This window comes from Daphnia pulex, chromosome 9 (assembly GCF_021134715.1).
Source record: "Daphnia pulex isolate KAP4 chromosome 9, ASM2113471v1".
NCBI classification, from domain to species: Eukaryota; Metazoa; Arthropoda; class Branchiopoda; order Diplostraca; family Daphniidae; genus Daphnia; species Daphnia pulex.
In genome coordinates this window covers 1,396,666-1,420,267 of record NC_060025.1, presented here as the reverse complement: position 1 = coordinate 1,420,267, position 23,602 = coordinate 1,396,666, and the positions used below count along the sequence as shown (strand labels likewise).

Here is a 23,602-nt window from a genome sequence, read left to right as displayed (position 1 = left end):
CAAAGCTCACTTGTTAGATTTTTAATAATGTGTTTTTTTTTCTACTTCCGGTTTGCTCATTTCAGTCAGTAGTTCAGTAAATATTCATCTGACGTACAAAAGAATCACAAATTCGTGATCCTCGTCAAATTTGTGGTAAAGTTCATGTTTTGTTTTGTACGTTTTCGTACTTCCGGTTTCGAAAATTTTCCTGAACTATAGTTCAGGAAAATTCTCGATTTTGGCCAAATTTTGGATTTCGTTTAAATCACATCTAATCGACCCCAAATTTCATGGAGATCACGAATATGTGGTTTAATTTGACTACAGCTCAATGGTTGAGGCGCTGTGGTTACTTCCGGTATACTTCCGGAAAATTTTCAAAAAACTAGCAAGTGAGCTTTGTTCTGGTTACAGTTCTCAATATTGCAAGCTTGGTTTTAAGTTAAAAAAATTGCATTTTCAAATCTTTGAGCTAAAAAACCAGATTATTGTTTCTGATTAAATTTATAGGTATTAGATTATTGTATCTGTATTGTGTAACTTTTATTGGCATGTCACTTAATAAGAATTTGTTTTCTCTTTATTTAGGTAATGCAGCGGAAACGTCGAGAAGAGGGACACCAAAACGTCGCCGGTATCTCCAAAATGTCAGCGCGGATCATCATTTGTTGTTGGTAATGTTTGTGTTTGTTAACCCATTGTCTGCCACGCCTTTGTTCCCCCCTACCTCCTTAGCACGGGCTTCCTAGAGGCCTCCTAATAGCGTGCATTCCATCTTCCCCTGTCACCCCGGACTTGTCAGCAATGGCAAGTCCCACCTTGGTCATGGATCCTTCAGACATGGCGCGTAGAGAACAACCTACGGGTTGTATGGCGTGGCAGCCAACGGGTTAACTTAAGTGTATGTATGTATGTATGTGATTGTAAAATGTGGTGGAATTGTGGGTGGAGGTGGGACAATATAACACAATTCTTTTCTAAGTTTTTTTGTTCATTGGCTCTAAATTAATACCAAGTTTTGTTTAGGAATTGTATCAATATATTTTTCTCAACCTCAAAGTCTTTCATTTATGCAAAGTTCAGCCACTTTCCTATTAACTTTATTTGAAAAATCAACAGTTACAAGTTTCTTTCGTAACTTACCCTTTGGAACATCATCGTCAAAATACAAGACCATGTCCGTATGCAGAGTGACTAAGACAGTGGTCACTTCTAAAACATTAAACAAACAATTCAAAACCCGGCATACTGGCCTTGAAGATGTCCAACATAAATAAAAACATCCGTCGCAATGACGAAAGGCTTGAATTAAAGTCTTACAGAAGAATTACCCGCATGAAATTTTATTTTCTCATTTAATTTGAACAATTAATTTCCAGTGATCAATGACCAGATAACCTGCAAATATAAATAAAATTTTGGCTCTAGTAGTTAGGAATCCCCTTGTAGTAAGATCCGGAAGCGTAGTTTGTGGTGTAATATTCGGCTGCCTTGGTGTAGTACTTGGGAGTCTCAGTGTAGTACCTGGGAGCAGCGCAGGTTGTAGTGTAGTGAAACTGGACCCTCGGTTGAGTATTCCGGTTCAATGTAGTACTCCGCTGCCTTCGTGCTGTGCTACTCCGCTGCCTTCGTGCTGTGCTACTCCGCTGCCTTCGTGCTGTGCTACTCCGCTGCCTTCGTGCTGTGCTACTCCGCTGCCTTCGTGCTGTGCTACTCCGCTGCCTTCGTGCTGTGCTACTCCGCTGCCTTCGTGCTGTGCTACTCCGCTGCCTTCACGCTGTGCTACTCCGCTGCCTTCGTGCTGTGCTACTCCGCTGCCTTCGTGCTGTGCTACTCCGCTGCCTTCGTGCTGTGCTACTCCGCTGCCTTCACGCTGTGCTACTCCGCTGCCTTCACGCTGTGCTACTCCGCTGCCTTCACGCTGTGCTACTCCGCTGCCTTCACGCTGTGCTACTCCGCTGCCTTCGTGCTGTGCTACTCCGCTGCCTTCGTGCTGTGCTACTCCGCTGCCTTCGTGCTGTGCTACTCCGCTGCCTTCGTGCTGTGCTACTCCGCTGCCTTCGTGCTGTGCTACTCCGCTGCCTTCGTGCTGTGCTACTCCGCTGCCTTCGTGCTGTGCTACTCCGCTGCCTTCGTGCTGTGCTACTCCGCTGCCTTCGTGCTGTGCTACTCCGCTGCCTTCGTGCTGTGCTACTCCGCTGCCTTCCCGCTGTGCTACTCCGCTGCCTTCGTGCTGTGCTACTCCGCTGCCTTCGTGCTGTGCTACTCCGCTGCCTTCGTGCTGTGCTACTCCGCTGCCTTCGTGCTGTGCTACTCCGCTGCCTTCGTGCTGTGCTACTCCGCTGCCTTCGTGCTGTGCTACTCCGCTGCCTTCGTGCTGTGCTACTCCGCTGCCTTCGTGCTGTGCTACTCCGCTGCCTTCGTGCTGTGCTACTCCGCTGCCTTCGTGCTGTGCTACTCCGCTGCCTTCGTGCTGTGCTACTCCGCTGCCTTCGTGCTGTGCTACTCCGCTGCCTTCACGCTGTGCTACTCCGCTGCCTTCGTGCTGTGCTACTCCGCTGCCTTCGTGCTGTGCTACTCCGCTGCCTTCGTGCTGTGCTACTCCGCTGCCTTCGCGCTGTGCTACTCCGCTGCCTTCGTGCTGTACTACTCCGCTGCCTTCGTGCTGTAACTTTGGGCATAGTTATACTTTGATGCTTCGGTGTAGAAGTTCGGGGAATCATATGTTGCAGTGTGACACTCTAGGGTGTTGGTGGTGTAGCATCCGGTTATTGCGTATGTTGATGTGTAGTAAGACGCCGGCGTTGCGGTTTAGTATCCACCGTACTCGAAGACATCGGTACACCAGTGGTCCACCCAACCATCAAGGAGCACGAAGCCATGGTTAACTAGACAGAAAAAAATTTTAACATTAATTCTCAATTTTTAACTAGTAAATTAACAATCGAAAAATATGTAATGATTCACAACTCAATGAAAAAACAAAACAAAAAAAAAAAAAACATTTACCCATGTTTCCTAAGATGGAACAGCGTAGGTTGCTGTTTAATACTAAGGAGCCTCGATGAAACGTTGGCCTTGAATCCTTTAGTTTTCAATAATAACAGGCATAAAGAAAAAAAAACATATATAAATTGATACAAAACTATGTAACAGCAGAATAGTTACCCTTTGGGTGTAGTGTAATACTCGGTGTAGTATTTCGGTTCAATGTAGTACGAAGGAGCAGCTGCTGTGTTGTAAGCCTGGGCTAAGTAGTACTTCGCCGCCTAAGTTGTAGTTGTGTAGTTCGGGGCAGAGTAGTACTTGTGTGATTCGGTGTAGTACTCGACCGCTGTGGTATTGAAATAAGTTAGAGCCTCGGTGTAGTAGGCTGAGGAAGCATTCGTAGTCGTGTAGTACTTGGGGACCGCGGTGTAGTAGGCTGGGACAGAATACTCGGTGGTGTAGTACTTGGGAGCCTCGGTGATGTAGTACTCAGGCGCTTTGGTGATCAACTCGGGGCAGCGTAATTTGTAGCGTAACTATTGTTCCTTGGTGGTGTTGCACTTGAGGGCCTCGGCGTAGTTAGTAGATGATGCGTATCTAGACGTTGTTGTGTAGTAAGGCGGCGACGTGGTGTAGTATTCTTTCGCTGCTGTTGCTTGGTATCCACCATATCCAGGAGACATCGGTACACCCGTGGTCGACCCAACCATTAGCGATACAACACCAAACAGCAGCACGGCGCCTAGACAGTAAACGATTGGAACATTAATTATCGAATATAAACTCAAACTACACATATAAAGTTATAAACTGATAACAAGACAAAATTGATTCACGACTCGAAATAAAGATGAGTGTTCACCCAAAATTGTGAATTGGTTGTACAATGAAGAAGGCAGTTGGTGACAAATATTGCGATGCAGTTGTTGCTGTGTTGAAGATACTCACTCGACTGATCGCTGTCGACTTTTCTCTTGCCATTTATACGACTTTTTCTCACCCTGACCCCTCTCTTAAGCCTTACGGCTATTATACCTGCTTGATAATGAAGCAAACACTTCCCGTTCTCGCCCAACCTCTACATCACCGCATTGACAGTTTTACGTAATGGTCGGCCCATCTGCAGGTTGATGTTGCCGGGGATGGGTCTACACCAAACAATATCAAATTAATACCAAATGGTTATGGCTTAAAACGAATGCAATCACGATGTAGTACTCGGGCTCTTTGGTGATACATCTCGAAGCAGCATAAATTGTAGTGTAATACTTTGAAGCCTCGTTGGTGTAGTATTTGATCCGACGCCACAGTTTACTATACAATAAATAATTGGAACATAAATATGCGATAATAAAGACATAATTTTAAAAAAGGAGAGTTGATTCACAATTCTATGTAGAAAACTGAAAATTTACCCCTTTATACGATGAAAAGGCAGTTGGTGACAAATTGTGCACGGCAGTTGTTGTCGGGTCGGAAAAGCCTTTTTTTCTCCCCTTTAATGCAACTTGTAATACTCTAAAGCCTTGGTGGTGTAGTACATTGGAGCCTTGGTGGTGTAAGCTGGAACAGCATTGGTTGATGTTGAGTAATAAGACAGCAATGTTGTGCTTTGATATCAACCATACACTACACAGGGCCAGGAGACATCAGTACACCAGTGGTCGACCCAATCATCAATGATTCAACACCCAATGCAGCAGCACAACGCCATAGATTACTAGATAATTAATAATTTGAACATAAATATGCAACTATAACTGACTAAATAACAATAAAATTTGATACAAAAATACAAGTGACAGAATATTTACCAGAGATTGCGAACTAATTACATTGAAAAATGCAAGAGCGCTGCAGTTGTTACCGTGTCGGAGATCCTCACTCGACTGATTTTAATCGTCTCTTCTCTCTCCTTTTATAAGACTTTTTCTCACCCTGACCCACCTCTAAAGCCTTGCGGCTTTTGAACCTGCTTGATAATGATGTTACACGTGTCGTTCTCACCCAACCTCTCCGCCGTCACATGGCACGTTTTTCGTAATGATCTCTGTGACCTTCGAAAGTGAAGGAAATGCAAACTGGGCTTTCCTTCTTTAGGTTGATGTTGCTGGGGATGGGTCTACAAAAACCAAAATCAAACAAAAACCAAAATCAAACAAAAACCAAAATCAAACAAAAACCAAAATCAAAATGAAAACCAAATGGCTGAGCCTTGCGGCTTTTGTACCTGCTTGATAATGATGCAACACGTCCAGTTCTCACCCAACCTTTACACCACCGCATTGACAGTTTTACGTAATCTTCCTCGTGACCTTCAAGCGTTAAGGACATGCAAACTGGCCGGCCCGTCTGCAGGTTGAACTCTACAATGGTAATTGAAAAATAATTAATAAACACTGCATCAGTTGGAAAATGTTGAAAATATACCAAAATTTAACCTAAGATATTATAAAGTAACGCACATAGAGAAAAAATAGTTGAATTGATACGAAACCACGAAAAAAACGAAACATTTACGAACATTTACTCATCGTCGTCGGTAACTTTCTGTTCACTAGGCCTACGAGCCATATAAACGGAGTAAAGTAGAATTAAGCGGTTACTTAAATTTGTTAAGATGTAAGAGATTTCATAGTTTAAGGGTAAACAAGCTTACCCAATTACCAAAAAAAAGGGGTAAACGATGAAATTTCAATCACATAAAACCACATCTTAAGATTTTACGTAAAATTACATCAAAAGTAAACAAAGGAATCTACTCTCTGGTCTTCAATTATTTACAGCTTTCTTTTAAGGAAATTTATAAACACGTTTTAGTTTAAATAAATCGAAATAAATACATGAAACAAGCCTGACAACAATAGGACGAGTAGGACGCAGATCATCTTCTAGTTCTAGCGTACATAGAGTGACGCTACACAGTCTCAACATTTTCTTCGTCAACCAAAACAGCCGGCACGTCGGAAGTTTACGAAAAGAAAATTCAATTCGGAAAATTTGGGTTGAAATGGACTGTTTCTAGCAAAAATCTGGATCTGGTCAGGAACGTCCAGGTAAAATTTCGATTAAGGGTGATTTTGGCTTGGGATTTTTTTCTATTGACATACAAAACTGAATGGAAATTCAAAGAGGATCTCAAAAATCAGGTTCGTCTTGATACAAAATAAACAGTTACCGTGTTAGAGAAACATTTAGTAACCATCAGAAGTACAGAAAGAATGAATATATTAGGGAAATGATCGGATTTTTACAAATACGGAAAATGAGAAATGTTTATAAATTAATGAGACTTAATTATGTTACAAAAAACTTACTTTAAAACCTTGAGCTGAAGTTGTTTTCAGAAGGAAGCCGCAATGAAGCTTGATACGTACATACACTCTTAGTCTTGGAAAGCAGATACTTTTGTCACACTTAGACGCCTACCGATTTGTAGATCGCACATTTCCTTGGTTTGACTTCTCTGTTGCAACCGCGTTGAAAGTAATCAACGAACAACCACACTCTATGAGTTTACGACTTACAAGATACAATAGAATTCTGATGTTTTGACCGTTTTGACTTTTGCATTTGATGAGCATAGGCGAGCAGACGAACTTTCGTGGAAATTGAAGCAGCGTTGCCAATTTGCGCAACTCAACCGCCTAAAAAAGTTACGACTTAAGAATTCAAACTTCAAACTGATAAAGCAGTAAAAGCACACATAAGTCATGGGTGGAGAGATGGTTGCCAATGACACAGTTAAATTTCCCAAAGATAAGCGACCAATGGTATCCAGGCGGGAAATTTTAGTTGCTTTAGTAGGCTTCTATGTTCTATTGCTTCTGTTGATTTCGCCATTCCTCAACCGACAACTCCTTGGGAGCACGAAAACGAACGCACTTGTTTTGCACAACAAAAATATGGTTTCACAATAAAGTCTGAATTCCTCCGCACTCGCTTTTTAACTGATCGTAATCTTTGAAGTCCTGATGAACTAGTGTCACCAAATCTGTAAATTTAATTTCCCCACCCCGATTCCATTCCCGGGGAAGTTGGGAGAGTTTAGCAATATGCATTGCAGCTGTTTGTTGCAAGAACCGGATGGTCGTCTTCCAGTTCGAATATGTCAAGCTGATATGCCCTACGTGTTGTTTCACTTTTCAACCACGTTAAAGGGGTGGGACACCCGGGAATAAACCTGGTACTACGAATGTTCTTCCTAGACGAGTTGTCATTTGAAACTTGAAGGTCCTCCTCCTCCTCGTACTTTTTAAGTCTCTTAGCAAAAGAAACAAAATTGTGTATATTATCTTACTTGATTTTAGCTCGACGATTGTCCTCTCCAATCTTCATAACCCTTTGATTATAATTATTTCCCCCCTTTTATCCTTACTATACTAAAACAACACTTCGTTGGAAAAATTTTCGATGCTGCTGAAATTTTGATTAAGAAAGACTGATGTCGAATTTCTGAACAGTTGTGACTTTTAAAATACAAGGAACAGTATGTTAGAGATAATAAAATACGTGAATAAGGATAGAAATAAAGAAAATGTTTTTACCTCCACTAATTTGCAAACGAGGATTTTCTGAAGAACTGAAATAAAAAAGAAAGAATGCAATTCAAAAAAAAAAAACTCGACGAAATAATTTTGTTTTTAAATTATGATGTTTTCACGCGAAATTGCACATGCTCTTTAATACATTAAATGTGAAATTTAAATTTATCTGAAGGATATCAAGACTTTCAAAGATTACAGTTGGCTTCACATTTGCAGATACCTTCTCTTTCAGTTGAACAAATTCGAAGCCAAACATATGCTATTTATCAACGGACACAAACTCGGCAAAAACTCGAGAAAAAAATGAACACAACATATTTTATCAAAGAAAAGAATAGTTACTCTGAATCTTCCGATTCAGTTTTGGGCAGAAGTTCGGCCATTTGTTGGTTAGCACGGAGGCACAAATCAGGGTGATTTTTCATCAGTTCCATCCATTCGGGCTGGACGCAGAGCTTGCGAAAGTTTTTCACCAAGAACTTCATGGCTTTCTGAGAAAGTTCTTCGATTGAGTGAAAATGAGCCCAAACCATCATGTCAATAACGTTTTCAATGTTGAATTGAGTAAGTAACACGTCGACGCACTCATCCTTTAAAGCACCAACACCGTATTTATCAGCCAACTCGAAGAGTAGACGCGTGATGCTTTCCTCCGCTAATCTGGGAGCATTACCAGTGTACAGAAAGATGAGTAACTGTTTAAAGACAGCAATTTCGACGTCGACGATGGTTACTTTACGCGTTTTGGTCTCCAAGAAATCCGACTGAAACATTGCGGCAAATACAGGGCTGCCGGCGGACAGGATGACTATGTGAGCACCAACAGATTGCCCGTCGTTGAACTCGAACTGAACATCACATTGCTTTTGGTTGTGGAACATATCGGCTAGTCCGGTAATGACGTGTTTTTCCTTCACTTCGTTGGTCCCGAAATCCATCCATACAGCGATGTAGGGTTGTATGTTCGGGTTAGTAACTGCCACTTCCCAAATTCCTTCTTCATCTTCCAAAAGTGGCAGCTCATTGGTGGAACTGACATGGCTATCTAACCACACGTAGGTGGGGAACATAGCTGGCAGCATGTTGGATGGCACTGTTGATTTATTTAACTTTTGACGTTTGGACTGTGGTTGTTCTTGTTGAGATTGGGATGTTGATTCTTTTTCTTCCTTTTCAGAATCATTACCATCAGTACACAAGAGATCTTCAATTGTTATTTTGAAGTCGTAAGGTCTATTCTTGCTTGCAACTACTTGGAGTTCAAAATTGAGGTAGAATTCTCTACCCTTCTTCGATCCACACAGTTCAAATTCTTCTTGGTAGACATCTTCTTTTTTCCACATGCTGTTGTCTAACTCCCAGTAAATTCGAAACAAACCGAGACGTATTTCTTCAACCAATATAATGGGGGAATCGACGGACATTTTTATGTCTAGCAAGCAACAAGCCACGGTTTTAGAAACACAAGTGAATCAGAATGAAGTCACTAGAAAAATAAAACTTATAGTTTAGACTCCATCACGTAAAAACATTTCTTATCAATACACCACGAAATATGTTTTCAGAGAAATTTTACCTTATCTTTTTGGAATAAGTTAAATCGGATGTTGAAAAGTTTACTTGAGAATAGTAAGCAGACTAAATCCTTAATAAGATGATCTTTGAATGCTGTGCTGCATTGCTGTAGCCTGTAGGCCTGCGCCTGCCGTCTTGCCGCCTTTGGAAATAATATTACCACAAAATGCCACCAGGGGAACTCTTCAACCGCCAGTCCGCCAACCATTTCCGCATATTAGATTTTCTTTCGTTTACACGTCAGACGTCAGTTTTCTGTGGATAGCCGGTTGCTTAGGCTACCTTAAAAAGGATTCTTTTGACTTTTTCAGCTTAAGAAAAATTATAGAAAACCAGGGTTCTGAAAAATGTTTCATAAAGAATTTCGCGCAATCATTTTTCAAAATGTACTCATTTTGTGTGCGTCAGCAGTTCTCTGGAAACAAACTACGGTTACTGCTACCCAAGTAACACGTCCGCGAGGAGTTTCGTTAGCAAGTAAATATTTTAGTAAAAGTTTTAATTTGTATGGCTGACATTTTTTTCCTTTGCAGGAGCTTCTCTTTATAGCCCAGATGCTGATTTTACTTGCTTAGATGGCAGTGCAACATTCCCTTTTAGATATGTTAATGATGATTACTGTGACTGTCAGGTACATAACTTCAATATATTGTAAATGAAGTGTTTATAATCATTGTCTATTACAGGATGGTAGCGATGAACCAGGGACTTCTGCTTGCCCCAATGGCTCATTTTATTGTCGCAATTTAGGCCATGAAGCAATGATTGTTCCTTCTTCTCGGGTCAATGATGGGATCTGTGACTGTTGTGATGCTGCTGATGAATACCAGTCAGGTGCCAATTGTGTCAACACATGTAAAGAACTTGGTTCAGCAGCCCAGGAAGAAGCCCAAAGAAGGTATAATTCTTTTTGTTATTTGTAGAATGAGTCTATCTAGTGTTTTCTAAATTCATTTTGTTTCTACAGATATGAGTTGGAAAGTCAAGGCTATGCCATCAAGTTGGAGTACATTAATAAGGGAAGACAAGCTAAACTTTCTCAACAAGAGAGGAATATGGCTTTGAAAGCTGAACAAGTGGAGGCAGAAGCCCTGCGTGCTGAAAAGGAAAGGGAGAAACATGAAGCAGAAGAGCCTGAAAGGCAAGCCCTAGATAAATATCGTCAAATTGAACAAGAAGCTGTGAAAGAAAAGGAGGAAATTGAAAGATCCAAGCAAGAAACTGAGGCTTCCAAAGTAATGCCTTATCATATTTATATCCTAGTCTACCCTATTTTAATTACAGTTTTTTTTTCCTATAGGCATTTGATTGGCTAGACAGCAATCAAGATGGTAAGCTTCAAGTCGAGGAACTTCAAACCCACGTAGCGTTTGATCAGAATCAAGACGGCACAGTCACTGTTGATGAAGCCAAATTCTTTTTGCACAACGAAGAAGAAATGGAAAAAAGCGATTTCATCGCTACCGGCTGGCCTTTGATTAAACCCTTTGTCATGAAAGCTCAAGGCTTGGAAAACCCATCTCAACCTGATCAGCAAACTGGAGAAATCCCACTGCCTGATGACCATCAACAAGACGAATCTATGCCAGAAGTAAATCTACAGACTAAAGTTCTACTCAGTATTAAACTAACAGTAAAAATGTTGCACAGACTGAGGGAGAAGAAGAAGAAGACGAGGAACACGAAGAAGAAGCAGAACCGGTGAAACCTTCCCCTGTTACTCCTAATTCAGTGGAATATGATGCCGAGACACAAGAGCTTATCGAAGGTAACTAGCATGTTACAATATTAAATCAAAGTGTTAGTCTAAACATTACCTCTCTATTTTTCAAGCGGCCAATAAAGCCCGTAATTCCTATGATGAAGCTGATCGACGACTGAGAGACCTCGAGCGAGAAATCCGTCAGTTGGAAGAATCCAATTCCAAAGACTACGGCCCGAACGAAGAATACCAGCCGATGGACGGTCAGTGCTACGAGTACAGTGATAGGGAATACACTTACAAATTGTGCCCGTTCGATAACGGGAGTCAACGTCCCAAACATGGCGGCAGTGAGACTCGTCTAGGATCTTGGGATTCTTGGGATGGTCCCGCAGAAAACAAATACGGCGCCATGAAGTACGACAAAGGAGTTCAATGCTGGAACGGTCCCCAGCGGTCTCTCAAGGTTCACTTGTCTTGCGGAATGGAGAATCAACTCCTTTCCGTTTCCGAGCCTAACCGTTGTGAATACGAAATGAAATTCACGACGCCTGCTGCCTGTGGTGAACCCAAGAAACCCGACGATGGTGATTCGGAAATTCACGACGAGTTGTAAAGAGTTCTGAATTACTGTGCAAACAACTTTATTTGCTTTCCAAGCAACATTCCTTTTGCAATACACTTACAAATGAACTTACTTTTTTTTGTGTATAATATTTTTCATCTTATGTGTGTGTCAATTGCAGATTGTCCATGTACTTTCGTACGATTTCCATCGTGGCGTCACGACGTGCCGGGATGTCGTAAGTGGTTTGAATCTCATTGATAAATTTTGACATCGACTCGTTATCTTCCTCGAGCAAACGAAGTTTTTCATCGAAAACATGAAGGGTTACATGTGTCTCGTTCTTATCTAGTTCCACCTGGAAACAACCATTCAACTTACTTACTCGCTTCGCCCAATAGACTTAACTTGATTGTTTTGGTTACCTGTAGGTTATCGCACTGGACTTGTAGTTGATTAACCCGAGCTTGAATTTCGCTTTTCTTATCAGCTAAATCATCCTGTTCCAATAAGAGTCGGTTTCTTTTTTCTTCAGTTTCGTGTCTCAAGTCATCAACGCCAGTGAATTTGATGGAGTTTGTCTGTATGGTTTCCAGCTGATCTTTCAAAGTCTTTAATTCGCCTTGAATTTTATTCTCTAGGTCCTCCATCTAGTTCAATAATCCATACTCTAAATGACGCTCGTAAAACGTGGAAGGATGTGTTTTTACCTTTTGCAAATTGTTTTGCAATCGTTGGTATTCGATGGCGATGCCTTCAACTGTCGCACGAGATTTCTCCAATTCTCCTTCTTTCACCAGGTAGTCTTCCTTGGCCGTCGAGTATTCCGATATGCTACAGATAAGCCAAATTAGTCGTAAATAATAAATGGCAATTACAATGAAACTTTACCTCGGGACCAACTGCATTAGCGACTGCTGTTTGCCAACCTTATTCAAAGTTTGCATGATGAGAGTCTCGAGCTCTCTCAGACGGTCCATTTCACCGGCGTAATTGTCTTCCCACGAGTTCAAAAATTCGTCCATGACTTGCTCCCGTTTCCTCAAGTCTCGGTACTTTTGACCTCGTTCGCTCTGACTCTCTTCGTATGTCTTGAATGGAAAATTAAAAGTTAGTCGAAAAGAAAACTAAAGGAAAATTTAGAAAAATCTGACATACATTGTCAATTTCCTGGAGTTCATTTTGCAATCTTTCCGTCTCGCTCAAAAGTTCCTTGATTTGTTGCTCCATGGCTGCCACTTCGGCATTGTCACTCTTGACACTGGCCACCAGCTGGGCTCGTTCGCCTTCGGGGTCAAGACGTTTAGCGTCTTGTTCTTTCATTTGCTCGTGTTTGAATTCCAATTCGACTACAGTTTTGCGCAATCGAAACATTTCTTCTTTCGCCTGCAATTGGCAATTAAGGGATAAGTCATTAACAAGTTAAGAAATTTAAAGTCAAAACGAACTAACTGGAAACGGACGTAGTTCTTCTTCCAGTTTCCGAGCCCTAGTTTCCAGTGCACTCAATTGGGTGGTTGTATTCTCAACTTCTTTGGCCAGTATGTTCTGTTCAGTCCTCAGTTGAGAGTACTTTTCCTGCTCTCCTGGTGTTAAGGTCGTGATGAATTTCTCAGCTTCGTCGTTTTCCTAAATATAAGACACATTTCAGTTAAGATGACAAATGCTATTTAGTATACACTCAGGAACTCACCATTTGTATTTCTCTTTCTAACGCTGCAATCTTTTCTTTGACTGTTTTGACAACGTCGAAAAGGTCTTCGGCTTCGTGAGCTTCTCGTTCGTTCTGGACAAGTAACGATTGAAGTTCAATCTCCATTTGAGCGGCGTCGCTGCTGATGGCGATCTTCTCTTGGAGTAAATTCAAATCGGCAGCCTGACTCTGCAAATCTACCTCGTCACAATAGAACATGTTTCATTGGATGTTAAACAGAACAGCGAAAATAGGAAAATAATACCTGTAATTTCCGCCGCCATTTCTTTGACCCTCTTTTCCAAAGATGGTAGACTTTGCAATTCCTTGTTATTTTTCTCAATCCCTTTAGTGAGCTTGGCCATTTCGGCATTCACTTCCGTCATTTTGGCTCGCAAAACACCCAGATCTGAAAAGAGAAAGTTTGGTTAGCACAGTTTTCTTTTGATATTTAAATTTTGCTATTTATTACAATAAGACTTGTCTTGTATTTGCCTCTGTGGGAGACCTCTTGAAGCTGTTTTCAATCCTCCAAGTCCTTGCTGGGTTGTTGGTCGTTCAACAGCAGCTGCATTCTATTCAGAAATTTGAAATAATCATATAATGTGATCGTGTAAAATAAAGGGTAATCGTACGTAATTGTAAGCTGTAACTGCCCGCATTGCGTTAGCTCCTGATGCGGCAGTGCCGACGCGAGATCCTGGTCGGTTGACAGTTGAAATCCGCTGTGCAAATCCAGCTGACATAATTCCTGCGGCTGGTTTCTGTACTCCGTATTCATTCGCCTAAGTATTTGAAAAAAATTTTTGGTTAAATTCGTCAAACAGTTTCAAATATGTAAATAAATTACCATTCTCGTCAAGGGTCTAGATGATGAGTTAGTAATTCCGCCGTCTCCACCACCTTGACTGCTGTTGTTGCTCTCTGGTTGTTGCTGCTCCCAAAAGGAACTGGTATCGGAACTTCCACGTCGAGTTTGAGGTCTTTCCATGTCATAAATAAAAAAGCCTTTCGTGCGTCCGTGATTTCAATTCATTGTTCGCAGGCCACCAGACCACTAACAAATACACTCGACTGTTTGGTTCGCTTGAAACCCCCCGTTGTCATGGAGACAGTACTCCGCTCGAAACATGTCCAAAACACACGCAACCACCACCTATCGTTTTACCAGGGAAGCCTTTTTTATATGAATTTCATTACCACATCATTTTATTCACTTTGATGAATGATAAAGCCAATTACATAATATTATGATAACTAAACAGGTAGGCGGAGGAGGGGGGGGGGAATTCGACTTAAAATAATAAAGAAAAAAAAATTAAGTTATCTCTTTTCTGGTTCTCCTATTTTCTTGTTTTATGAGTAATCGATTTATGTTCCTTTTAGTATTGGTGCACCAATTCTTATTTATCCAGTCGCATCGAACGTCGCACAGACGAAGTTCGAGCTTTGATGACCGGATCTCGTTTCGGAAGATTTTTAGGCGGTGGTCGGGATGTGGGAGCGAAACGTAGCTCTTCTACACAATTATGAATAAATTAAGTTAATTAAATTAAAGGAATAATCAATTTAAAAAAAAAGCAAAACTTACCCGGACCTTCTTCTTCCTGTTTATTGGTGGTCTTTCTTTTCTTATTGCGAACCACCCTCTTGGGTTGGGCCGCTTTTTGGCTCGACTCTTCACCTTCGTCTCCCTCTCCTTCCTCAACTGGTTCTTCCTGAGACGGACCAGCTTGTTCTCCTTGGTCTGAGCTTTCTTCTGAACCATCTTCTCGACTTCGCTTGTTGCTGGAAGTCGCCGATTCCGCAGCTGCTGCAGCAGCGGCTTCTTCGGAAATGATGTCCAACTCGGAAGGTCGTACACTAGCACCTCGTCGCAGGTTGTAACGGCCGGACGACACGGACGACACGGACGAAGGTCGGCTGCGAGGTTTCTTCTGTTTCTTGACGCTGCTGCTATCACTTTGGAGAGACATTTCATCGTGACTAATGGACTCGTCCGAGTCCACTGGGGCAACAGAGAGATCCTGATATGACAATCCGGCTTGCATCTTGTGATGAAATTCTTCCGGTAGCTGGAATTCGGTTTCCTTCTCTTCTTCAACAGGGAACAAATTGAGGGCCACCGATTTTTGGGCGCTTCTCAGCAGCAACCCCTTGGCCGGCGTGTGTTTCCTCCGACTGGGTGTCAATTCCCGGCTGGTACTCTGTGGAGGCGGTTCTGACGTCCAACTATCCGTTGGCGAATTGTCTCTGGAAACATTGGACTTTCGACCGGATCGCCGCAAAGGTGAAGCCGTCGTCACATCGGGACCTCCAGGACCAGAACTGTGTCTGCGAATGCGTCCGGCAAGACCAGCTAAAAGTGCATCCGTTGAGGCCGTCGGTTCAGGAGTTCTATCGCGCAAGGCTGATATCCGGGCAGATCGTCGCATTGGAGTACCTGGCGCGCTACTCCTTCCGGAATAGGTACTGTCGGACGGGCTAACTTCGCAACTAGGCGGAGCCGATGATTGTTCGGCCAAACCTGAATACCTCTTGTTGGTAGACTTTTGCGGAGTAGTTTCGAGGGCAGCCATCGCTGTTGAGAAAGCTGCTTCCTCGTTGATAGGAGTGGGAGGAGCTTCGCTAATGGAAGTCGACAGACGGGTGGATCGACGTCGAGTTACAACTTGCGAAGAAACGCTGGGGACGGATGAACTGTTTCTCCTTGTTCTCTTCTTGGTTGTGGCGTCAAGAATATCTTCAAACGTCTGTGGTGGCTCAGAGGTGTAGCCTTCAGGCGAACGATCCCGATCTTCACGGTTATCGCTATCCCAGATGCTCCGTCTCGAGTTAAATGGAAGCAAAACTTGAGTAACGAGTTTTGACGACCTGGGTCGTCCTCTACCCCTTTTCGGGAGGGTCGGTACAGTCGTTTCTTCATCTTCGGAAGACAATGGCTGCAACTGTTCAAAAGTTCTGAGTGATCCGTCTTCCACCTTAGCTACCTCTAAAGTATCTAAATGTGCGTTTGATTCAGAAGGTTCTTCTGTGTTCATTTCGGCTGCCTCTTCTAATGTCTCTGCCTGAGGCTCTTGTGCTTCCTCCTCTTCACCAACAGCATCCAGCGTAGGACTTCTGCCCGATTTGATAAGGGCCGAGGCTACTGATTGGTCTAAGGATCGCTCCTCATCTATCGTCGATAGATGCAATCCTGTGGTGATGATGGTAGTGTTTGGGATGTAAGGAATTTCGACGCTCTCGTGGGCTTGTAAAATATCCCGCAGTTCCTCGTTTTCATCCGTCGTTGAACCTTCGGAACGGCTAGATTCTTCCGAATTTTCAGCTTCAATGCCACCCTCCTCCAGCTGTTCTTCATCAGATTCGTTGGGTTCCACTTTGGATTCAGGTACTTCTTCTTCTGTTTCCTCCTCAACGGGATTCTCACTGGGCTCTTTTTCCATTTCAACCGCAGGAGTTTGTTCCATTTCAACCGCAAGAGTTTGCTCCGTTTCAACCACAGGAGCTTGCTCCGTTTCACTTTCAGCCACATGATGAACCTGCTCTTGGATTTCTTCTTCCTCCTCCTCACTGGATGAAGCCTCACTATCCGTCAGATGAAGTCGACTCTGAATGGAAAAGAAACAAAACTGTTGAAAAAGTTCACAATATTGAAAATGCGATTAATACCTTAAAGACGCTACTCCGTTGGATGCGGAGTTTGCGCTGCCTTTCTTGCTCGGCAATTTCATCCGGGTTAAGTTGGCCACTTTGAGAATCGGAAGTAGGCGTCAATTCCGGTTCGATTACTTGATTTTCTTGTTGGTTTTCTTCTTCCTCTGGGGTAACCTGATTTTCACGTAGACTCTCTTCTTCCTCTGGGATGACTTGATTTTCATGTTGACTTTCTTCTTCCTCGTGGATTGTTTCATTTTCTGCGGGGCTATCTTCGGCGGATGACATGGAAAACCGACGGCGACGGGATGAGCGACGAGTCACATTGGACTTTGGCGTCTCTGTGAGTTGTAACTCAAAATTTTCCTCTTCCTCATCTTCTTGTTCTTCTTCATTCTTCTCGTCATCCGAGTCAACTTCCACGCAACTATCATCGTCTTCCGACGAAGAAGTCGCAGCAGCTCCTTCAGATACGGGACTTTGCGGTGAATCGACTAGATCTGCGCTGAGTTCTGCAGTCGGTTGTTCAACAGTAGCGGCTTCTGGCTGTTCTTCTTCATCTTCAATGACTTCAATGTCTTCCAAATCAGGTTCGACTTGGCTGTAGCCACTGATTTGCGCTGGATCTTGTTGAGTTTCCTCCTCCTCTTCTTCCTCTTCCATTTTGACTGGTTCTTGGTCGACAGGAGTTGCAGCCTCTTCTTCCTCATCGATAATACATTCCAAGTCCGGTTCAACTTGACTGTAGCCGCTGACGACAGGTTTACGAAGGGCAGCCATTTCTTGCTGGCGGAGCTCCTCGTCAGATTCAATGGTTGGTTTTTCTTCTTCTTCCTCCTCCTCTTCGGATGAAGAAGACGAAGACGAAGACATTGTGAATCGCTTCTTGTAAGTGGTGTTAGACATGGTAGTCTGCCCGGCCGATGAATATTTTAGGCTTCTCCCAGTTGCTTCAGATGAGGAAGATGAATCATCGAGTGTTTCGTTTTTGACCTGAGGCTCTTGTTCTTCGTCAGATCCTTCCATACTGTGAGAGTATTCGGAAACGTCGTCCTCTTCATTAGAGTCGATGGATGGGACAAAAGATTCTTCTTGCAAGTCATCTTCTTTAAGATCAGCTTCAGTCGCTTCCCGTTCGGGCTGATGATCTTCTTCAGGGGCATCGGGTACGGTATTCGATTCTTCGTCTTCTGGTTCAGAGATAAATTCCGTACGAGTTTCGGGAACGTTAGGAACATCCTCACAGACTTCTTGTTCATCGCTGTCAGATTGTACGTCGACTTCTTCAATTGACCTTTCGGCAATTGCAATAGGTTCATCCTCCTGGTCTCTCTCTTCTTCTTCTTCGACTTCCTCGTCATCTTTAACTTCTTCCTCTTCGACTTCTTCGTCATCTTGAACTTGTTCGACTTCTTCGTCATCTTGAACTTCTCCTACTTCTCTTTCAGCACCTTCGACTCCTTCATCCTCCTCCTCTTCTTCTTCTTGTTCCTCTTCCTCAATTTCTTCAGAATCTTCTTCCTCTTCTTCGTCTAAGTCTTCACCTTCTACTTGGCCAGTCGCTTCAGCACCAGCTGCTTCCTCGTCACTGCTGGAATCCAGGCAGACAATTTCGCTTTCATCACTATTAGACGATCCACTCGATTCCTGTTGCTGAGGTCTCGATTGCAGTGAGGGAATCGGAAGAGATGACGCAGGTTCTTTCTCGGCGACGGTGATGGGGTCCAAAGTCGTCAACGTCGTTGCTTCTACCCTCTCGAAGTCATCGTCCATCACGACAGTGTGAGACTCGAGAATAGTAAAGAGTTGAGCAGGTTGGATGGATGTAGCCTCTAAGTTCGTCAGTTCCATACCAACATCAGAATGTTCACCATCATCGACATAATCGACATCGTTTACATCATCGACAACATCATCGACAACATCTTCCTCTTCCAGGGCTACTGGAGCAAGGATCTCTTCTTGTGGATGGACGATTTCCTCAGGCACTTCCGCTTGAGCAACTTCCGGAAGAGAAGGTTGAGGAGGAAGAGGTTCGCTGTCTTCTTCGAAACTGAGGAATTGAGACTCTTCCGTCTGTAGATTGGAATGTGTCACTTCTGCTTGGACATCTTCTTCCATCACCACTTCCATGTCATCCTCCACTGCTTCCGGCGCAGAGGGGATTTCAGACATGTCTAATGCCAACGGGGGAGAGGCGATAACTTGTGATTGCGGTAGAGAGAAACGAAGATGTTTGGCCGACGCTGTCGAAATCTCCATTTCCGTCTCTGATTCCGACGGATCGGCATCGCTGATGGGGCGGCCGCCGGCGTCGAACGCTGAAAAGTTCATGAAGCGACGCATCTTATCTTTCAAAATGGACGAAGGTCGACTGCTATTGTTGCCATCTACTTCGGACACTGAAGAATGGAACGCCCTAGATCGGCGGATGGGCGGAGTTTGAAGAACAGACACAACTTCAGCATCTGTTTTGACAGCTGCAATGGCTTTGGGAAACAGAGAGAATCGTGGTCGTTTTCCTTGTTTCGGATGACTGATATCCGCATCCAGTTGGGCAACGGAAGTAATATCCATCGAGGAAGAGTCTGCGTTGGCTTTAGGAGACGGGAAACATAGCGACATGCCCAGGGTGATGTTGCGCTGTGCGGGTTGGACAATGTTGCACAAGAAAGGAGTCGTTTCCAGTTGGGTCTCATCCGGATACGATCCGGCCTCTGGCATGTCAAATTTGCGTTTCCTGGGTCTCAACGGAGTCTGAACCTCTTGGTGAAGTTTCTGTTCAATGAGCCAAGTGGCTCGGGACTGCTCAATCACCGTGCGGAAGAAATTTGACCCAGTCGACTGAATTTTAGAAGTGGCCGGTAAAACGGCGACGGAAAGCGGTCGCGGGAATTTCGAACCTCCGGAAGAAGTCGATGAAGATGTGGGTCGTGAATTTGCGATAGCGGCTAATTTGCAGGTGATGGGAGGTAAGGCGCCGATCAACGTCTGCATCAGCATTTCACGGCGATTGAAACGCTCCCTGGAAATGGCGTCGCGGGCCGGCCACATTTGGTTCAAACGTTGGCTGTAAGCGATGGCGTCGGGGTACTTGCACCGTTGGATGTAAAAGAGGAGCAGAGCTTCCTGGAGGTCGATATTCCTGCTCTGTTTCAAGAAATTCGTAACGTGATCCTCTTCTTCATCGGACAAAGGCAATGTCAGGAGGACGCTGATCTTTCGCATCTCCTGGCATCCGTTGAGGAGGTGCTGCATCAGTTCGACGCTGTTGCGCTGGTTCCTGTTGCGTCTGATGTAACTAAGGGCGTCGCTGATCAATCCGTTGGCGATGAGGATCGTTAGGTGGAGTTGAATGTCTTCTAATTCAGGACAGACTGGCTGGCGCAGAGTGGCGTATTTGAGAGCGTGACGACGCTTATCCTGGTAGAGAAACGAACGAAGGATGGCCCTCTGCTGCGCATTGGTGATGTCCATCGTGTGTACCAAAGGATCCAGCAACATGCTGAGAGCGTCGTCGAAGTTCTGGTGATCCAAATGCCAAAAAGCTTGCGTCACCTTGATCATGCTGGGCTTCAGCGAGTAGGTCGACGGGAACGTCACCAGGTGCTGCAAAATGTTACCGAAATTGGTACGGGGACCGTAAATCCACGTCAGATCCATAAACACGTACTGCACAAGTCGATGTTTCGTTACGTCATCCACATCCGGTCGCAAATAAGCCGAAAGCAGCGCGTACAGTGATGGAGGAGGATAAGTTTGAATTTCTTGTGGATTGACCGTTCCTCTTTCTTCCGCCCACAATGAAACGACGGATGAAGGGACCAGTTGTTCAATCAGCAACACTTCGGCTGCTTTGACAGAAGAGCTGAGACTTTCAATTTCCATCTTTCTGCTCCGGTAGAAATGCTCAAGTTTGCGGCGTGGGTAAGGCAGAGAGTTGGTGCACTCCTCGTCTTCAACGCTATCCTCGTCCACTTCCGGCAAGAGTCCACCATGAAGGAACCAGAGGACAGTCTCCAAATGCAAACTTAGTAGGTAAATAGCTCGTGATTTGTCGCGGAGTTTGTCATTGACACCGGAATTCAAGGCCCGGATGCGCTTGTCCATCACGTCGTAGAGGACTGCCAAATTGTTGAACTGATGCGTCACGTGATAGAGTTGAGTGTGCATCTGTCGCTCAATATCTTGGGTCGAATGGTCGAAAAGGATGTGGCAAAGGTTTTCTCGCAGCGATTTCAAGTTGACCACCTGCTGCCATGCCCATTTCTCCACAAAGTTCAAATTGGCTCCTTCGTCCTTGATGCAGGAAACCAAGAAAGATCTCGAGTTGTTCTCTAGACCAATGTTCAATAAAGCTTCCGTCATTTGGGTTGTGTGGGGCGCGACGGTCTCAGTAGGTGTCAGACCGGCCTTCATCGCCTAAAAGTAAAACAAAATCATGTTAGAAACTTACGACAGAAATTTAAAATTCAAAGTTGTATACCTGAACGTAGAAGCGGTGAGGGTGATTTAGAACTTGAGCACCTGCTTGTGATAACTTTTGGAGAAGGAACGACTGGATGCCCAAGAACAAAACAATTTCCGACTCTTGGGGACAGACGACAACGGCACGGAAACTCAGGGCCGATGGGTAAAAGAATCCTTCGGTGGGTGTGGTGGATGACCGATGAAAGATGGACAGCGTGGACGGTTGAATCCACACTTGTCGGACCGAACGAGCGCTCGCGGATGTTTGGGCCTGGTAGAATCCCATAAAAGGACACATTCGAGACGAATCGTCAAAGATCCATCGAGGAGGCATCTGGGCCTGGTACCATTGGTTCAGGTCAAAGATGGCCAAGTTCACTCCGCTTTTCCAGGTCATGGCGAAATAACAAAGGCCATGACCAGTGGTCGCTCTCGGATTGCCATGGCTACTTGACGAGGCAAGACTTTTGCATGTCAATAATTCGACATTCTCTTCATCGGAATCCTCGGGAAGCTGCAACAATCAAAGAAAAAATGATTATGGATTCAATGATTGATTACATTTGTTGACTTACGATCAAGGGTCCAAAGTTAAGATCCCATCTTAGCGTTATGTACTGCAGATCTTCATATAAAATACGTCCCTCAGAGACTACCTCTTTGATTACGTACGACAACGAGTAAAGCAGGGCGTAAGGGGCAGCATAAGCCTCGCAAGAATTCTGCGCTACGACAGTCAGGTAGCAAAAATGTCGTGGGTCATCTTCGGGCTCCAAAAACACGAAATCCAGAATTCTCCCTAGTTGCTCGCCATTACAACCTAGAAATTGAATCATGAGATAATTTGTATTCTTGAAAAGAATTTCATATTACATCTACCTTGAGCAAAGCCACTAAAATCTAATTCCAATGACTTTAGGCTAAACATTTGAAAAGCTCCTTGAGTATTATAACCAACACATAGGGTTTGATTCTGTGGTATGTATTTAACCACTGTTGCACTAATTTCTTCTTGTCGTACACTCAGCACTGCCTTAGATTCATGCATAGACTCTAGAACAAATTTACCAGCCCTAAAATGATAAAAAAAATTTGAAAAATATATTATAGTAAATATTTTTTTGGTGAATTTACCTGTACATGGAGTCATTAAGAGGAATGGCCAAAACCACTGGAGGTTTGAAAAATACTCGTTTTTGTAAAATGTCATCTGGTGTGACATAGTGAACAAAATTCAAATCTAGTAGATGGGTGCCAGCACAAAACTTGAAATGTTGATCAATGGCCAGTAACATAACATGACCCTCTTCTGTGCCCAGTGCAAATAGAAAGCAGTCAGATTTCAAAAATTGCTTGTAACTCGCATTTGGAATTTCCATGCTACAAATGCAAGTGACCTGTAAATTTAAAAAAAGAGGATTTATAAAAGAATTTGAATTAATTCTTAACTTAAACTATACCTTATGAGCAACACTCCAAGAATTTAAAATCATTGACGTGACATAATTGTAAAGAGCTACAGCACCAGAGCCAGTACTGGAACTCAAACCGACAAGGGCAAGATTTTCATTTGGAATTGATGCTACACAAGTGATTTCAAATTCTCGCCCTAGTGGACATTGGAAATGTCTACTCTGCACTCCGCTGTGTGTTGTTGACACAACATCGAGCCTGTCTCCACAGGCAAACCACGCCAAGTTGGACTCTGAAAACAGAAATAAGAATAATAGTTTTTGGGTTACGTCTGTTAGAAGACATTATCCTTACCAGTAATAGATCCATGAATAATATTTCGACATTCTTCATCTGCCGAGTTCACCAGTGAAGACGAGAATTTCACAGCAGACTTCACATCGACGGGCTCAATCCACTCCATATTCACGAATTAGTTTTTAAAGCCTTTCGATTGCATTCAAACTAGTTACGATTATAGTTTTGAAAACAAGAGAGTGCTCCTAGAATTTCCTTATTAAAATGCCGACGAATATGCCGGTTTAACTTGCGTTTCCCCACGTTTTGTGTACTGATTTTCACAAGGCGCCAAATCGCCAATGGCAAAAAGATGAACTTCTTGGGAGATTGAAAAATGTGGCTGCCCTAATGCCCAAAATGACTGTTCTGCTACTTCGCACTTGTTTTTGAATATTTAAAAAAATAAAAAAATGTTTTTTAAAATTGTAATAATAACTCGGCATCACAGATTCACAGCAAAAAAGGTAAAATAAGGATTAATTTTAACAGCTATTAAAAAATTCAAATAATAAGAATTTCTTATTTATTATAAATTTCTTATCATTCTTATCATTTTATTAATAAGAATTTCTTATTTGCATTTTTTCCCGTTTAACGGGAAAAACTATTGGCCGAGGAATAACCAAGTGGCTTAACAAGTAAATCATTACATTTGACATTTGAGTATAAAC

General features: G+C 43.2%; 4 protein-coding genes and 1 long non-coding RNA gene across 8 annotated transcripts; 1 reads left to right on the top strand and 4 right to left on the bottom strand.

Annotated features, from left to right (window-relative positions):
• Window positions 1-2,584: 2,584 nt before the first annotated feature.
• On the bottom strand, window positions 2,585-5,260 carry LOC124202213. Of its 4 annotated transcripts, XR_006878001.1 has the most exons (9): window positions 5,201-5,260; window positions 4,785-5,092; window positions 4,599-4,690; window positions 4,386-4,533; window positions 4,189-4,284; window positions 3,833-4,118; window positions 3,151-3,712; window positions 2,992-3,067; window positions 2,585-2,870 (listed from the first exon to the last, which is right to left on the bottom strand). It is a non-coding gene; the product is annotated as an uncharacterized LOC124202213 (long non-coding RNA). The 4 variants fall into 4 exon arrangements; XR_006877999.1 differs by having other exon boundaries at window positions 3,807-4,118; window positions 4,386-4,690; XR_006877998.1 differs by having other exon boundaries at window positions 4,386-4,690.
• Window positions 5,261-7,605: 2,345 nt separating this feature from the next.
• On the bottom strand, window positions 7,606-9,244 carry LOC124202212 (speckle-type POZ protein-like). The gene is made up of 2 exons (XM_046598513.1): window positions 9,094-9,244; window positions 7,606-9,003 (listed from the first exon to the last, which is right to left on the bottom strand). Exon 2 carries the CDS (start codon window positions 8,939-8,941, stop codon window positions 7,856-7,858), a length of 1,086 nt encoding a protein of 361 aa, XP_046454469.1. The 5' UTR covers window positions 8,942-9,003; window positions 9,094-9,244; the 3' UTR covers window positions 7,606-7,855.
• A 47-nt stretch (window positions 9,245-9,291) lies between these two features.
• Window positions 9,292-11,491, top strand: LOC124202211 (glucosidase 2 subunit beta-like). The gene is made up of 7 exons (XM_046598512.1): window positions 9,292-9,569; window positions 9,626-9,723; window positions 9,779-9,990; window positions 10,060-10,327; window positions 10,393-10,683; window positions 10,743-10,860; window positions 10,926-11,491. The coding sequence occupies exons 1-7, from the start codon at window positions 9,440-9,442 to the stop codon at window positions 11,408-11,410; spliced, it is 1,602 nt and encodes a 533-aa protein (XP_046454468.1). The 5' UTR covers window positions 9,292-9,439; the 3' UTR covers window positions 11,411-11,491.
• LOC124202209 (intraflagellar transport protein 74 homolog) lies at window positions 11,422-14,179 on the bottom strand. The gene is made up of 11 exons (XM_046598511.1): window positions 13,903-14,179; window positions 13,688-13,837; window positions 13,525-13,627; window positions 13,318-13,461; window positions 13,053-13,249; window positions 12,812-12,988; window positions 12,518-12,745; window positions 12,251-12,450; window positions 12,070-12,193; window positions 11,785-12,009; window positions 11,422-11,717 (listed from the first exon to the last, which is right to left on the bottom strand). Exons 1-11 carry the CDS (start codon window positions 14,041-14,043, stop codon window positions 11,520-11,522), a joined length of 1,887 nt encoding a protein of 628 aa, XP_046454467.1. The 5' UTR covers window positions 14,044-14,179; the 3' UTR covers window positions 11,422-11,519.
• A 64-nt stretch (window positions 14,180-14,243) lies between these two features.
• LOC124202208 (protein ELYS-like) lies at window positions 14,244-23,286 on the bottom strand. The gene is made up of 9 exons (XM_046598510.1): window positions 22,947-23,286; window positions 22,640-22,884; window positions 22,314-22,576; window positions 22,059-22,252; window positions 21,755-21,999; window positions 21,196-21,693; window positions 16,725-21,131; window positions 14,644-16,663; window positions 14,244-14,571 (listed from the first exon to the last, which is right to left on the bottom strand). Exons 1-9 carry the CDS (start codon window positions 23,053-23,055, stop codon window positions 14,456-14,458), a joined length of 8,097 nt encoding a protein of 2,698 aa, XP_046454466.1. The 5' UTR covers window positions 23,056-23,286; the 3' UTR covers window positions 14,244-14,455.
• Between the last annotated feature and the right edge of the window lie 316 nt (window positions 23,287-23,602).